The sequence below is a fragment of the Mesoplodon bidens genome (assembly GCF_964165515.1).
Source record: "Mesoplodon bidens genome assembly, chromosome: 9".
NCBI lineage: Eukaryota > Metazoa > Chordata > Mammalia > Artiodactyla > Ziphiidae > Mesoplodon > Mesoplodon bidens.
In genome coordinates, this window is record NC_138166.1 from 32,449,801 (window position 1) to 32,467,361 (window position 17,561).

Consider the following 17,561-nt stretch of genomic DNA (forward strand, 5'->3'; position numbering starts at 1 on the left):
AGCTCAGAGAACCTCAAGCCCAGTTTCTTTCCTTTCCTCTTTGCCCTTTTCAGTGCTGACCTCATGGCCCCATTGTGGCCTGAACTTTACTTCCTGAATTTATGCCAACTGGAAAGGGGCTCACTTTTATTTTAGGATTAAAAGTAAATAGGAAGGACCCTGTGCCAAAGGGGTAAATGAGAAAGAAAAGAAAGATACAACAGTAATACAGAAGTTACGCAAACATCTCTCAGGGAACATCGCTTTCGTGGCTATAATGCAGCAGGGCAATTCTTACCGTATCTATGGCTGATGGCATGGTCTCTGGATATGCTCTTTGTGGTGAGAAAAAAACCATAGGTGGCTGGGCTTTAAGTCATCTGACATGATTTTTGCAAGTGCATAGTAGCTGAACTATGACAACTCTCTACAGGTGACACAGGTCAAATAAATTATAATGTATACTTTTAACATTATTTTTCGGAATGATCTATATTCCATACCACAAGAGTTTTATAACTGCGTTTTCTCAAACATACGTCAAATTCACCACAGGCCATCTTTGCAAATGACCTTGACAAAAGCATCCTAAAAACATTCCCAAGGGACAGTCAATAGCAAAAATAAGTCTTGAAAGGTCTTTTTGTCTTGAAATGATAGAATCTCATGACAAGAGTTTAAATGGTTTTACTTCTCTATTTGTCATGTATACAAATTACTTACCTATAAATCACTTATATAGAAGAATTAATACTTGGATTTTCTTGGGAGAAACATGAAATCTCTCTCAGTCATCTGTCAAGTGGAGATATTAATACCAGTTCTACCCAAATCATTTGGATTAGGAGAGCTTATTTGGAAATCAAAGTACAGGAAAGAAAAAAAGAGCAACAATGAACAAAGAAATCTATACATGTTAGTAAGCAAAAATAATCGCCGACTGGGGCTTCCCTGGTGGCGCAGTGGTTGAGAGTCCGCCTGCCAATGCAGGGGACGCGGGTTCGTGCCCCGGTCCGGGAAGAACCCACATGCCGCAGAGCGGCTGGGCCCGTGCTCTGCAACGGGAGAGGCCACAACCGTGAGAGGCCCACGTACCACACACACACAAAAAATAGTAATCGCCGACTGTAAACAAAACAAAAATACTGTGGATCAAAATAAAGCTGAACTACACTTCCAGATCAGGAGGAGCTTAAAACATCTAAAGGAAAAAGTATTGACTTTACATTGTGTTAGAAACACCAAAAGTGTTTATGTTACAACATCAAGAGTCTTCCTAAAATAATAGGAACTGTACAGGGATAAACATGGGATAAAGAAAACTTAAACCAACAGAAGTCAGAAAAGTTTGGAAAAGAAGAAGCTAAGAAAAATACAGAATTTAGGAAGCACAAAATAAGATGGCGGAGATAAGTCTAAAGTTATTGCTATAAAATTTAAGTGTAAATATAAATGATTGGAAATGTAAAATCTGATTTTAGGTATTCATAGCATTAACAGAAATCCAGTTGGAGGCTTTGCTCACTTTTCCCTGCTGCAATGCTTTGCTGCCATCTGTGGCATTTCCACAGGGCACCTTCGCTGGGTTTGCACACACCCCCTGCCCCCCCCCCAGCAAACCCCTGCGTGCCTGGCGGGGGCAGTTCCAACGTGCAGTCACTTGGAATTCTAATGGGACCTTCCAGTTTAAGGATCAGCGTAGCATTCTAGTTCGTGGAAGAAAAATTTAGGAAAGTGAGAAGAAAGAATGTCCATGTGGAAAAGCCAAGAATAGAGCCAGCCTTGTGAAACTTCCGGTGCTGACTACCAAGGCCAAGTTGTGGTTGGAGACAACACTGGCTTTCAGGGAGCTGTGAATTTCTGTCCCTGGCTTTGTGGCACGCCACTGCAGTCACACCCCCAAATTGAAGGCAGTCTGGTTTACTGCATACCATTTTAGGAGCTAGCTGTGAAATGGCATTAGTAATCACTGGCTTCGAAAATAAGGGTATAACATGATATGAGGGTAAGCTTAAGGGTGCCTCCCGTGGCCATTTAAATCCAATCCACTCAAGGAGGGAATTCTGTTCTCCACATTTTTCAGATGAAAAATGGAAACAAAGAGGTCAGGTATTTTGTCCAAGATCAGATAGCTATTAAGTGAGACGCAGAATTCGAATCTTGCTCTGAGCCTGACTTCTAATTGATTTTTGCCTTTCACTCAAGTGAAACTGGTGGTTGTTTGCACAGTTATGGCTGAATACAGTCACAAAGTACGTTTTTCATGGCTCCTATGAGGCATAATTCCGAACACCAAACCAGCCGTGAGGCTGGTGATGGCCGGCAGCCGCAGGCGTGGGGCACTTACCACAGGGCCAGGCCGTAAGTAGACGGGTACGCCAGTTTGCTCCAGCTTTCTGGTACTGCATCGTGACTCAGCGCAGACTGCTGGGCTTCCATGTCAGGACACAGCATCAGCTCCCCCTTGCAGGGAGAAAAAAGGCCACATAGTATCTTTTAATGTGATGAAGGCTGCTCTAGTCTCACTTAAACTTACCTTCAATCCAAGGTCTAATTGTTGAAGTGACACCCGGATTTCCCGAAGGAGAATATTCATCCTCTCACATTCTTGGAAGCAGACAAGGACATAGGGGCTTCTATTTGGGTTTTTGTGCATTATCTCTGCCATGTTGAACTCCTCTGGAAGTTTCTCCAAAATGTCATCCAAGGCATTCTTAACCTTAAATCATTAACAAGCACAAAGATTTAGCTCCTTTCTATTTCATTTTTGGTCACAGTGACTATATAGCCTCTATTTTTTTTTTTAAGTCTAGCACTATATCATACAACTCCCAAAGATGCTTGCTAATGAGTTTAAAAGATGCCTACTAACTCCCAGGAGGGGGGCAGAGTGGCACCGCCAGCTCCCTCAATCGGTGCAGCCCTCCCCTCCTTGACATCCCACAGTCTAGGCAGGGAGGTGCTACTATTTGTAGTTTATTTACTGTTAGCATTTAGGGAACGTAAGAACTCTCTCATCGACTACATTTCATTTGTTTGTAAAGACATGATCAGAGGATGGAGAACCCCAATATTTGGGTAGTCCATTTTGCAATCTGCTATTTTAGAAAAGTTATTTGAAAAGTCACATGAACCAAAGATGCCCTTTACACGAGTTAATTCTGGTGACTCTGCAATGCTGCCCTTGCAACTGACACATCCTAAAATTTGGGGGGCAATTTGGATCAATATTTTGTACAAGGAAGCCTGTATCTTTCGTAGCTGTTGCCCTAAAGAAATGAAGGATTTGTTCACTGAAGACGTGCGTATGTACATAGTTCTCTGATGTGCATATTTATTCCAACGATGCAGTTTTACAGAGCTGGGAAAACCAACAAATACCTAAGAAGGACGAAAGATTGGAAGATATTGCCTGTCTTCAGCCTCAGGCAGCTTTCCCTCTTTCATTTATTTCTCGCATTATTGCCGGTGGCTGTGACTTGATGCGTGCAGATTGCTTTATTAGCACCCTGGCAGGTCATTTGTCAGATCCTGAAATCTTGAGCTTATTTACAGCAGCAGTACAGAGTATGAAACACAGTGCTGTAGAGAACTTAGGTCAAAGACAGGCTTTGGGACTCAGCTAAAATCTGGTTTCCTTCACTGGCCCTTTCTAGCTGTCTGGCCTTGGGAAGTCACCTAAGCTTATCTCCAAAAGAGAGATTCCGATACTACTCAGAGCTGTTGCAGATTAAATTGGCATATTTGTAAAGCACTTTCTATAGTGCCTAGTATATAAACACCTAGTAGATGGTGGTTGGTACAACCAGTCCGCTTGTAGGAGATGCTGAGGCATCTTTACCTCATTTGCTTTGCATTTTCTGGTGTAATGATCAGCTGCCTCCCTGGAGAGATTGAAGCCCCAGAACTAGACGAAGACCTCATCCACCTCTCTGCTTCTATTAACACTACAGATCTCCCCAGATGGATGGATTTTTTAATTCATTCATCTTTTTAAAAATCTAAATTCATATAGGGAAGATGTTAGTATATAGGATAAAATGTGCTGTAACAAATTCTAAAGCTTCTAAATTACAAATAAGCGTCTCAATGAATGGCCTCATTTCAAGAAATAATTGAAAAATTTCAAGAAATAATACGGCAAGTTCCTGGGACCTCACTATAATTAGACCTGATGTTTATTGTGTTTCCACACACTGAATCCTTGACTGATAATTCTGAGAGAAATAGAGGCTAATTTATTGAGGGAAAAATAAAGTATTCAGGTTTTAAACTAATGAGAAGTAATATTTTAATCCAAAGGTAAAAAAAATTATTTGATGTCCATTTCTCATCCCCATCATTCTACGGTAATAAGAACCTTCAAAAGAACGATAATGCCAGTCTCCCAAGAAAAGGTGAAAAAAGACACTAACAAAATGACAGAGCCAAAACCACACTGAATGAAAGGCAAGCCACACATGTGGAGAAGAAATTTGCAATACATACACCTAACAAAGGACACACATCTGAAATAAAAGAGTTCTTACAAATCAGTAAGAAAAAGATTGACAACCCAATTAGAAATTGGGCAAGCAAGTGGAACAGGTACTTAACATGAAAGTTTATCCAAATGGCCATAAGCGTATGAAAAAATGTTCAGTATTCTTAACTGAGGAATGCAAAGTTAAAACCACAAAGAAATACCATGACTCCTAACAAGACCCCAAGAAGCAGGAGCAACTGGAACTCCTACACACTGCTGGTGGGAGTGTGTATGAGTGGTTGTACCACTTTGGAAAACTGGGAGTATCTATTAAAGCTGAACATTATACCCTTTGATCCAACAATTCCACTTCCGGGTATACAGGAATGAGTATTATGAGCAGATAGCTTTGGGAGTTACCTTTGTATGCTGACAAAAGACTATACAAGAATGTTCACGGCTGTGATAGTCATTGTAATGAAAAGCTAGAAAGAACCCAAACACCCATCCCCTATAGAAGGAGCAAATAAAGAATTTTATATATATAAATAAAGAATTACATAGTAAAATACTAAACAAAAATGAACCATTGGTCCATGCCGCGACATGGATGAATCTCTCAAATCTCACAGTGGAATGTGGAGTGAAAGGAGCCAGACATAAATTAGTACATCCTGTAAGGCTGCATGTATTTGAAGGTTAAACACTGGGAAATCTACTCGATCTAGTCTGTGGTGACAGAGCTAAGGAGAGTGGGCACCTTTGGCCTGGGGTGGAGAGGGTACTGATCAGTAAGGGGCAGGGATATCCTTCTGGAGTGCTGGAAATGTTCTGTATTTTGATCCAGGTGGTGGTTATGTGCACACAAAGGTAAACTTCATTAGCTGTGCACTTAGGACTAGTGTACTTTACTGTATATACAGTATAACTCAATAGAAAAGAAAGAACGACCCTCTACCTTGTCTTCTGTGGACTGTCCCAGCTCTTCACCTCTGAGTGCTTTCCTGGGCTGCATCTCCAGCAAACCTCTGAAGAGAGTGTTGGCTGTGACTGTCAGGAATTCTATTTCAGCATCTGGGTGGAGGCCATACAGTGCTGGGCTTTCCGGAGGAAGCATCTCTTCTATGTACTGGTGGTAGCCTGAATAATCCAGATTGGGTGGGGCAGCAAATCCTGGTGCCAGCATCAGTTCATCATCAACCTTCAACCACAAAGGAAAAGTCAGTTATTCCAAATCTAAGTGGACATCAATCTTCACTTCCCAAACACCTTGAGAACACTCCGGTAAGATGGTCCCAGCACAATGCTGGATAGATAGCAAGCTCTCTAAAATATTCTCTTGACCCTCTTGTAATCAGTCAGTCTGGTCTGTGTATGGTACCACGCTGACCTCTGGGGAGAAGTCCAAGGAACACACATGAATCCCATCCTTAAGAAGACCTGGTTTGCGGTTTGCTTGGGGTAACACGATACATGCACACAAAGGGAACGGACAGGTGCTGAGCCATCTACTGTGTATTGGTCACCCTGTTGCATGCTTGAAGTCATTGATTCTCTCAGATATCCCCATTTCACAGAGAGAAATTGAGATTCAGAGTAACTTGCCTGGGCATATGTTTGATTTTAATCTTAATTCTGAACTCATTTTAGTATGACTTAATAGTACTTTCCGCAATACTACTTCAAACTATTTTATATATTATGCATGTAGATTTTGTAAACATGCATAATTATATGTGCCTATCTTAAAAAATACGTGGGACTGTGTGTAACTAACATGTCATAGGGCAGTGTACACTAAAAGTCAAATCAGTGCTACCTCCCTGTGACTTTGAGCTTCTCAGGGCAGAGTCCGTGTAGCTCATCTCAAGATCTGTAGACCCTGGGGCAACCGCTAGCTAGCACATACTGGTGCTCAATCCATAGTTGCCTAATGAGTGAGCGGCTGGAGTTATCAGGCATTAATCACACCCATCCACTTCATTCAGGCTGGGGAGAAGGGTAGACATTCCACCTGGAAGAATGTTCTTAACCAAAGCAATGCGAGCAGAAATACCAGAACAACAGTTAGAATGTAGTACTTCAAAATGTAACAAAACAAAGAATGTAGTACTTCAAAATGTAACAAAACGATTTATGGGCCTCAGTCTCTGACCAGCTATAAATACAGTCAATCCAGTGCTTATACTTTTCTGCTTAACTCAGTGTAATCTCAGATTTTTTTTTCCCCCTGATTGTTCTTTAGTTGCCAGGGGACCATTACACTTCTGTTTAATTTTCCCAGCCTCTTGCTGTGAATTCTGTCTACATGCACTTAAATGTACAGGGAATGCTAGTTTTTAAAAACCATCACCTAAAGTAGCTATTTTATGCCTAGAATTTTAAAATCATTTTCTGAAAAGGGGTTTATCTCTGTAATTGTGTATGTTCATGCTATCTGGTCCCCTCACTATCACCTGGAGACAAAGTGACTATTCATTAATTCATTCAATTGTACGAACTGATCACCTAGTATACCCCAATAAGCCGTGGAAGTATAAGAGATTCATATAACCTAGTTCTTAAGGAACTCACCGTCTAATGGAGACAAAATAAACGCGATTTTCTACACAATCATGTCATCTGTGAGTCGTGGCAGTTTATTCCTTCCTTCTCAAACCTGCAATCCCAGATTGCCAAGGGAGCCCATGTCCTTAGGGATGATGCTCAATTGCTCTCCTGAATTCCAAAAGGCACTTTAAATGTTAAAGTCAGAATTTCTATTTTTATTTTGAATGGGGAGAATTTTCAAGTTATCCAGTCTTTCGTATTGCCAGAAACAGAGACCTGGACCCAATAAACATGAGAACACCCTAATTTTCTAGAAGGAAAAAACAAAACCTGAGAATGTCCTACTGTAAGTTCCTACTATGATGTCAAACAAGTAAAGCTCGATAAACAAGGCTTAGTTCACACAGAGACTTCTCTTCTCTTACTTTGAGAAATCTGTGAAGATGTCAACATACTCAAGGAGCTCTGGGAATCCTGATTCTAAATCCAAGCCTTCTCCCATCCCACTGAGAGGCTTTTATGAAAAGCTGCTTCTTGCTGATGGGACCCTCACTCTGCACCATGGCCACCTGTCCTGCCTTTGGCGGAGGGCTGTTTGATAAGGTTATTGTTAGGCCTCAAAGAATCAGTAGTTCTCAATTAACATGTCTCCAAAGAAGACACACAAATGACTAATAAGCACAGGAAAAGTTGCTCAACATCACTAGTCTTCAAGGAAATGCAAAACAAAACTACAATGTGATACCACTTCACACCCACCGCGAGGACGTGGAGAGAACGGAGCCCTCATATGTTGCCAGCGGGAATATAAAGTGATGCAGCCACTTTGGAAAACAGTTTGGTGGCTCCTCAAAACATTAAACATAGAGTTACCATATGATCCAATAATTTCATTTCTATGTATATACCCAAAAGAAGTGGAAATGTATGTCCATGCAAACACATATATGAATATTTAAAGCAGCATTATTCATAATAGCCCCGAAGTGGAAACAACCCAAATATCCATCAACTGATGAACAGATAAATAAAATAGTGTATCGACACGATGAAATATTATTTGGCCCTTAAAAGGAATGAAGTACTGATACATGCTATAACATGGATGAACCTCGAAAACATGCTAAGTGAAAGAGGTCAGACACAGAAGGCCCGATATTGTGTGATTCCATTTATATGAAATGTCCAGATTAGGCAAATCTATAGAGACAGAAAGTAGATTAGTGGTCACCTGGTGCTGGGGAGTGGGGCAGGTTGAGGAGGAGGATGGTGAGTGACTGCTACTGTGTACCCTAATTTCACAAATGAATAAACAGAGGCTCAGGTTCCGTGATGTATCTAAAACTGCACAGCAAACACAAGGGAGAACTGAATTTGAACCCGAGCTTTTTTGTCATTTTGTTTTACTTCAAAGCCCAACTTTTAAGCTATTAATATTTGACAGCTTTCAGGTGACCTGATACCTTATTTTCCAAAAGTAATTCACCATATTACTTGTTTAGCATTGCCAACTATGCACCTTACATGAGAGAAGAATATTAATTATAATTCCCTAACTTCGGCCAGGAACCCTCTAAAGCACATTGCCGTCGGGGAACCCTCTCTAAATGTCGTGTCATTTACCCAACAAGAAACTCATTCATCCTCCTAACAGGACAAAGCCACTGAAAGCATTCCAAGGTTTGACCACCTGCCCATGTAACCAAAGACACTAATTGCCAAATAAGTTAACCAATGTGAGAAGTGGCAAAAAGACATCCTGCAGATGCTGAAGTGTTAGCTTAAGTTCCTAATTATGTAAACAGCATGAGCAGGAAACATCTGTATGAGAACGAAATAACTGGGATTTTGCAGTTGCTGCCACCAAACCAGTCAGTGCTTTAACTTCCTCTGGTGAGTTGACAAGGTAGTGCTTTCTGGTGAGGATGCAAGACTGCAAATGAGCATCTCCATCCTGAAAACCTCACCAGAGTGGCATGGAAGGGCAGGTACCTAAATGTCTAAAGGGCTAATGCACACACCAGAGGTGCCCCTCAGGTTGCATCGTCTATATTTATTTTACAATTATGTGAATGGGAGTTCAGGCTTGTGAAGGTTAATGGACTGTCTTGGTTGGCAACAGTAATTCACTCTCATCCTCAGGCCAGAACCAGAGAGGGAAGAGCAGAGTGAGTTTGTCGCTCTGCCCCTTGACCTCCACCATCATTCAGAGAAATCAGCCTCTGTAGAGGTAGCACACCCGACCCTGTTTATCTTTCCCATCTCCATGGTAACGTACTCCCAGACCTCTTCTGAGGAGTGACTTCCAATTGTGCTAAATTCAAAGTGTCTTTCTGACCCGTGAAACCTTGCTCATTAGAACTAAGGAAAGACCAGGAGACTCACAGTCAAAAGAAACAAGTAATGGTCACATGGCAGGAAAGTCTTTTTTTTTTCCTGCCTTGTCCCCAAATTGTTTAACATTATTAAAAGTAGCAAAAAATAATCTGTCCTCAATTTTCTATATGAGACTACAGTACACCATGTTTTCTAATACATGATTATATTACTTCTCAAAATGGACTTGAGGAAGGCATAATGCTTTTAGGAGATGAACTTCTCAAGAAATTATAAACAGGAGGTTGCTCAAACTATTTTTTTTTAAAAATACATGGCACAGGGCTTCCCTGGTGGCGCAGTGGTTGAGAATCTGCCTGCTAATGCAGGGGACACAGGTTCGAGCCCTGGTCTGGGAAGATCCCACATGCCGCGGAGCAACTAGGCCCGTGAGCCACAACTACTGAGCTTGCGCGTCTGGAGCCTGTGTTCTGCAACAAGAGAGGCCGCGATAGTGAGAGGCCCGTGCACTGCGATGAAGAGTGGCCCCCGCTTGCCACAACTAGAGAAAGCTCTCGCACAGAAACGAAGACCCAACACAGCAAAAATAAATAAATAAGTTAATAAACTCCTACCCCCAACATCTTAAAAAAAAAAAAAAAATACATGGCACAGCTCTAAACACAGTTGGTGTCTTGCCCAAGTGGGAGTAGAGATGGCACGGTGGAGGGTGCCTTGGGTTTCCAAGAAATAATCAGGCAATGGCCATGAACCTGGAAACCTTTAGAGAGAGACAGGAGAAAAGTATGCCACCACTTTCAGCTACTTCAGTATGGAAAACAAGCCACAAACCATGTGGGTGTACACAGACATAGGGCTGGTAAGATGAGAAATGGGAAAAGGGTACCTGTGGCCTCTTCAAACTGCAGTACAAGGGAGCTCTGCCCCTCCCTCACAGAAGGAAGAACTGCCCTCTCACATCACCGCAGTTTTCTTGAGCACATATTTAGTTAGGAGTTAGTGATCAAAATTTAGAATACTCCATGGCTTCTGTGCCAGAGAAAGAACTATAGAATTCACTTGTATCAGAGCCGCTGAATTGAAATCAATACGTCTGGCTAGAGCCCCTGCCTGGGATAACTGGGAGACCTGGGGCAAATCACCGTGACCTAGTCTCTTTGTCTTATGAAATGGGGTGACAGTGTCAGTGCTGTGTACCTCACGGAGTTATCTCAAAGATCCAGTGAGTCTGTGCATGGGACAGTGCTTCATGTGGGCACAGAAACCACCTGCAGTGGTGGCAGGGAGGTATCTTGCTGAAACACAGATTCGGATTCTGTGGGTGTGAGATGGGGCCCAAGATCCTACACTTCTAACAAACTTCTAAACTCCCTGGAAGGTGTGCCAGAATATACTCACAAAAGGCCAAGAATCCTCAATAACGTTCAAGAATTATTTACATAGTGAAATCAGTTTAAAAAATTCTTAGAGAAAGCAAACTATCGCTTATATGCAGAATCTAAAAAAAAAAAAGTGATACAAATGAACTTATTTACAAAACAGAAACTGACTCACAGACTTAGAGAACGGACTTATGGTTACCGGGGGGGGGGTGGGGAAGGGTGGGCAGAAGGGATAGTTAGGGGATTGGCAGGCACACACCTCCATATTTAAAATGGATAACCAACAAGGACCTACTGCATAGCACAGGGAACTCCTCTCAATATGATATAACAACCTAAACGGGAAAAGAATTTTAAAAAGAATAGATAACGTGTAGGTATAACTGAATCATAGTGCTGTACACCTGAAACGAACACACCATTGTTAATCAACTGTACTCCAATATAAAATACAAAGTTAAAAAAGAATCTTACGAGAACTTTCTCCTCTGTGAAATGACGTAAATGTCTTACCAGAGAGGGATTCATGAATTCTTCTAAGTACACCCGACACAGTTTGCGATCCCAGTCATCTGTGATGTGGCCTCCATACATGATCTCACCAAAGAGGTAACGGAGGTCTTCCCATGGGACCTGGCGGGAGAGGGGAGGGGAGTCATGCAAACGTTCACTTCCGGGTTCGGGACCCCTGCCTCCGAACAGTCAGTCAGCAGCAAGTGCCTCTCTACAAGCCCCAACCTACAGGAGCATTTAAAAGAGGTTCAGGAATTGTCTGAATTGTCAGGATTGAATTGGCTGAGAATTATTTGCAGTGTGTTTTAATACATTCAGTGAGCTTTTAATGAAGCTGAGCTTTTAATGAAGATTTTAAAGCAAACCGGATTATTCCTAGAACATGTTATGCAGTTAAGGTTTACACATTCAGAACCTCATCTAAAAACCACAAGAGGGTGTTGGTTCATAGGACCTTTGAGGGATGACATTTTTATGATCTGATTTATACCAGGTTTTATGATCTAAATCAGGGAACAGAAAGAAAAACCTATACAATTTGAATTTGGGGTGTTACTTAGAATTCCATCACCTTCCAAGAGTCCAGGCAAACCAAGCCGTTTGCCACAGATTGATTTGAGGGCTCGGTTTATGGCATGACCGGCCTCCATGACTGTTCCAAGTGCTGTAACTAATGACTGTCGTATGTTTTATTCAAGGAATCACCGTATCTCCTCTTTATTTGGCTTTGCAGGGTTTGAAGCCCCTCTGTGCTACCCTTTAGCTTCCTCTGGGTTTGCAAAACATGCCCATTTGCGATGAAGCCTTTCTAGACAGAAACCTTTATACCCTCGGGGGCAGTACACTGCCTCCCAACAGTTGAAGTGAAAACTTGATTATAGCCTTCATTTGTTGCAGGATGTGACAGAACAAGTAAAATTGCTTCAACTATTCCAATGTACTTGCTACAACTTTATTTGAATTTGAATAAATGAACCTCAACTACGTCTTTCTTTTAAGCCACTTCGATGTGAATGAAAAATTAAAGTGGCTACACTGTACCATGCTCTCTCAACCATGCCATGGACTACCTCCCATAGAACAGAAATGGTTGGGAAACAGAGAGCTCTTAACTTTATTTCTCTGATCACATTTAATTAACGCCTGCTATACATTATTAGCTGATATATAGCTCCCTCAAGATTTTAATCAGCTAGGGGTCTATTCTTCTCAATAATTGATTTTCTTCTCACAAATCTTGATCTTTGTTTTTTTACAAATACTTTTTTTTTTTTTTTGGTAAACCTTCCCTTGGCACAGTGGTACAGCCTGAAAAAAATGTGAACTTGTTGTTACTCAGTAGAGGTCTTCTTGGGCATGTCCCCCAAACTGTACTCCACAGGGTGGGAGAAAGGTACTGCTACAGAAAAACAATTCTTCTTCCTACTCCCTCTAGGCTTTGTAAAACCAAAGTCAGATGTTACATAGCCCCATCCCTAACCTTAAATGTAAACAACCAAATGATGTTTTCAATTAAAGTCTTCCAACCTTGACATTCAAGCATTTCCGTATGGTGAGACTTACGAAATTCATATGGAAAAATATCGAAGTTCTTACAATAGTTAAACGTTGGCATTCCCTAAGGCGTAACCTTTAGATCTCTCAGTTATACTCTGTAACCTTGATGGTCTCATCTAATCTCATGACTTGAAATATCATCTATCATCTGCCTACTTCCAAGTTTATACATATACCTTCCGGAAAAGGGCATGTTGTACAACCAAACTATGTGGGCACGTCAACTTAATTCCCAGATCTAACTAACTTGCTTCGTGATGTGATGTGTGGTGAATGACTTGGGTCAAGACATCTAAGACACAAGAGCGCGTTTTTAAAACCTAAAGCTGTCTTGAGGCTGGAACACCCGTGGGAGAAGCAGCAGGACATAGCACGATTCAATTGGCCAACTAGTGTTGCCAAGCCTCGGGATGTGGGAGCTGGAGAGAAACGTGAGTCAAGCCCTCTCTTGCTCCCCTTCATTCCTACCTCAACTGTGTACAGGGTCCAGCTGAAATAGGATAATATTCCTGGCCTCAGCCTCCTGGGACAGTGATGAAGGGCTTGAATAAAAGTACTCAGTGGTCTATTTCATTTTCTACCCAGAACTCTCCAGAACTATTATAATAGTCAATTCTACCTGCAACATTTTAAACAAAATGTGCTAAGCTCAACACAAAATAGTATTTACTAGAATGGTCAAAATATGCTCAAAGTGAGTTTCATAAATTTAAAAAAATGCTAGATATGGAATAGTGATCATCACATACCATATTAAAGCCATTTCTCTTGGACACAACTTATTCAAAATGTGTTCCTTAGGAGAACACACCATGTTAGGTACAAAGTGTACATATTCAGATAGTAGTCAAACCATCTTCAAAGCTTGAGAAAACTGTGATAACGATAATTACCAAAAGAACAAAAAAGAACCATTTATACATAGAAACATGGTTGAATGGTTTTAAAGGCCCTTTAATAGAAAGTGTGGCCTAAAGCACCATGCCTGGTGGGTTCTGACAAACATACCTCGATTTTAACAGATTTAACTTAATGGAAAAAGTTTCCCTTGTGAGGACTGAGCCAGAATATCCTTACAAATGATTCACCCTTTTTGAAATCCAGTCACTGAGTATATAAGAGTTTACACAAATGTTCCTGATGAAGCATTCCCGTTCCCATCTGTAGAACACATTTTAGCTACGAAATAAAATCATTCATCTACCTTTAACTTCAAATCAAGGGGAACATTACTGAAAAAGTCACAACAAGGTGGCATCCTTAATACATAATAATGACATATGCAGGAAATGCACCATTATTTATACATGTGACGTGCTGTAAATTGCTTCCATCATCAGAACTAATTGTAGTGATTATTAATGCAGTGTTATGAACTGTCAGAATTGCTGTATGTAATTACATTTGTGCAAATGCTTCATTACCTGCCTAATGAATCTGGCGTACATGCACATGTAAACCACTGTTTTTGTTAACATAATGAAGGACATTTTTTTTTTTTTTTTGCACTAAGCTGCTGATGTAGAACTGGCTTGACCCATCTCATAAAGTTCGAGCATCCAGTGTTGTAAAACCTCACACTTGGCAGAGGATGCATATGTAGTGTCAGCTATTGCAATAATAGCTTCTAAAGAGAAATTATGGTCCATTTTGATAGTGTCCAAAGACTGACAGATTCAGTACACTCCTCGGAAGAGGTTATCTGGCCACTGGCACTTACGTTAGGGTTTGCCTCTAAGTAGTTGCAGAGGACGTTGGCGCAGATGGTGAGGTCTCCAGAACTGAACGGATAGCAGCGGCTCCAGCCCTGGGGGCCAAACCTCAGTCTCCCAGCAACACAGGCATGGAAGTAGCACAGAGAGAAGAGAATGCTTTTAAACTCCTGCCCCTTGGAGCACACTTCAAGTGTATCCTGGGAGGAAAGAAAGAATGTTTGATCATCCATCCGTATGGTTTCCAAGGGCAAGGGTCTGAGTTTTCAGTCATCTTGCAGAGGACTTTGAGGGAGACCTAGGACAGAGGTAACATGCAGTTTTAAGCTAGGAGAGCATAGGAGAAGACTGCTTGGCATTTGCCACTCTGTTGATTTAAGAGGAATGCTTTTATTTTGCTTCAGTTATTCTTCTGTTTCACTAGAAAATGAGACAATTCATTTTGCCAGTGGTAATACTGCCTGACATCAATTTCCCCGGCAAAAATGTTCTTGTACAATCTGTTTGACAAAAGGCCATCCTCTTAATTTCATCACTGTAGCAGAATATAAGTTAATGCCAATTCTCCATCCCTCCTCGTTCCATAGTAATACCGATTATCTGGGCACACAGCCACTCGTCAAAAGGCCATCTCCCAGCCTCTCCCGAAGCCAGATGTGCCACGTGACCAAGTTTTTGCCAATGGAGTTTGAGCAGAAGTGACGCATGCAACTTTCACATCACTTGCTTAAAGGGAAATTGCTTGGTCGGGTTGTCGGTCTTTTCCCTTTCCCATGAGCTACAAATGATGATGACTGGACGACTTGGAAGCTGTGAGTTAGGTATGGTGGAGGCACCACAAGCTTGGGTGTGTGGCTGATCTCATGCACCAGAGCTGCCAATTATGTGTGAGGGAGTATCTTGGATGAATCACTATAATTCTGTACTGTCCCTTGACTAATACAACCACCACGACAAATAGTTTTCTTCCAATGAACTGAAAATAACATTCACTGTTGGAATGACAGAACAGCATATGGAAGATTAGAAAACAAATGCCCTGTAGAGTAGATCTGTAAGATTTTTTTTTGCAAATGCAGAGGGAAACCTGGTATGCTACACTGATATGGTTATGGCCCCAAAAGCCATAAAATTAAAAGGCGAAAAACAGCCATCTGTGTCTTAAGGGTAGTACTTTACCCATTCTCAAATCTGCCAGTCCTGTGAGGCAAACAAGGAAAAACTGAGGAGGAATCCTTCAGCTGATGGTGAGCAGTGGAGGAAGGTGAGGCCAAAACAGCACCTTCCTGTCTTGTCCTTTAAAACAGTCAAATTACACCCGGTCTACGTTTAAATGGATCTGACAATGTGGGCATCTATAATACAAAATATATTTAGCCCGTTTGGGGTGGGAGCTCAGATCTGGCCTCCCAGAGGCCTTTCAGTAAAAGTCTAAACCAAGCCTAGATTTGTTCTCTTGGTCCAGGACCAGAAGAGCATTTTAGTTTCTTTCTCTATCGCTTTCATCAGAATCCAGGGTTACCACCAAATATAGTTCTAGAATTGGCCAGGCCACATAGAGTGCTGACCCAACTAAATCACTAGGTTATTCTAAATGACTAGGCCACTTCTAGGAAATTTAAGGGGCTTAAAAATATACAATCATTACAAATAACTTTTCCTCAACTAAACATCAAGTAAAAGGCAAGCTTTTGAAAGAAGAAAAGAGAAACCATATAATTGGAATTAATGTTGAAGGATATAAAAATACATTGCTTTTAAAAGGAAGAAATTTCTAGGAGGCCAAATGGAAGTGACAAAATTTTACGGTCTAACAAGTCACCTAACACACCCTCCCTGAATTACATATAGTCCACCGAAAACCCAAGTACTACAGTTAGTACATTATTTCCGTCTATATACTTCATATAACTGACCTAATTTTAGCCTCACTGCTAAAAAAACCAAAATCATAAGTCAATGCCCATTTCATAATGCTCTGATAATCTAAATGACATTAGAAGAAAATGTGAATCAGGCATTCCTAAGAAAAATACAAGTCTACCTAACACTCTACATTTCAGGTCAATTGTATTTTTACAAAGCAAGTGATCAAGTGTTTGTATCAGAAAATATACAAACAGCATTGTGAACAGAGAACAGGCATCCACACATACATAACAGTGTTGCATGCACACAGATGCCAATTTTACATGCACAATTACCATTATTTGTTTCTGCTGCAAATCTTACAGAAAAAGAAATTTACATTCTTGCTTCAAAAATCTGGTTATCTGGGGATGAAGGGAGCCCAAACATTTATGACATCTTCTTCAAGAGGCAGTGCTACTGAGCTGAAAGAGGGTTAGGTAGGCAGCATCCTAAAGAAAAGGTTCTTTACATCTTGGTCACTTACTGATTATATTTACATAAATATTCTAGAATGTTCAAGGTAATAAAGGATCAATATCAAATGCACTTTGTTCGCTGTGAATACACATGTCAAAATTTGAGGATAAATTCTGACTTGGGGAGAAGATTAAGAACACAGGTTTAATTTGACTTGAAAATCAAAGCATGAAAAATGAAAATACCTACACAGAAAAGTTAACTTGTCTAGATCCCTTAGGTGCTTTTCTCACGTAAGAAGGGCAGCCAGGCAATAGGAGCAACTGGGACCCATTTACCTAACCCAAATGAGAACCAAGGTAGAGGGCATTCATCACCCTCTGTCCACGTCACAGGCTTCAGCAAGACAGGGCCACGGCAGCGACACAGAACACCCAGGATGATACAAGGAGACTTGGGAAAGGAGGAGGTCTGTGATGGAGACCACTATCTGCCCTCTCTAAAGTGCCTTCCTGCTGACTTTTAGCTGGGCATATACTGCCCAAGATAGATTTACTTTTCCAGCTTCTCTTGCAGCTAGGTAATGCAGTGTGAATTAGTTTGACCAATAAGTTGAAAGAAGTATTGTGTATTAACTTGCAGAATGAATCTTTTACAAGAAAGCAAGCTTGTTCCCTTTGTCATCTGCTTTGTTCCTTCTCTCATCCTACTTTCTGGAACACAGCTATGGGAGCTGCC

At 41.1% G+C, this 17,561-nt stretch overlaps 1 protein-coding gene across 2 annotated transcripts in view; it reads right to left on the bottom strand.

Moving 5' to 3' along the window:
* DNAH11 (dynein axonemal heavy chain 11) overlaps positions 1-17,561 on the bottom strand; it is a gene marked incomplete at its 3' end in the record, with an annotated part of 314,796 nt that overhangs the window by 4,508 nt on the left and 292,727 nt on the right. For both annotated transcript variants that reach the window (XM_081244744.1, XM_081244745.1), the window contains exons 75-79: positions 14,504-14,695; positions 11,227-11,346; positions 5,403-5,645; positions 2,516-2,698; positions 2,327-2,442 (exon numbers count right to left, since the gene is read on the bottom strand). In XM_081244744.1, coding sequence (XP_081100870.1) covers positions 2,327-2,442; positions 2,516-2,698; positions 5,403-5,645; positions 11,227-11,346; positions 14,504-14,695 — 854 coding nt within the window. The remainder of the gene's footprint in view (positions 1-2,326; positions 2,443-2,515; positions 2,699-5,402; positions 5,646-11,226; positions 11,347-14,503; positions 14,696-17,561) is intronic.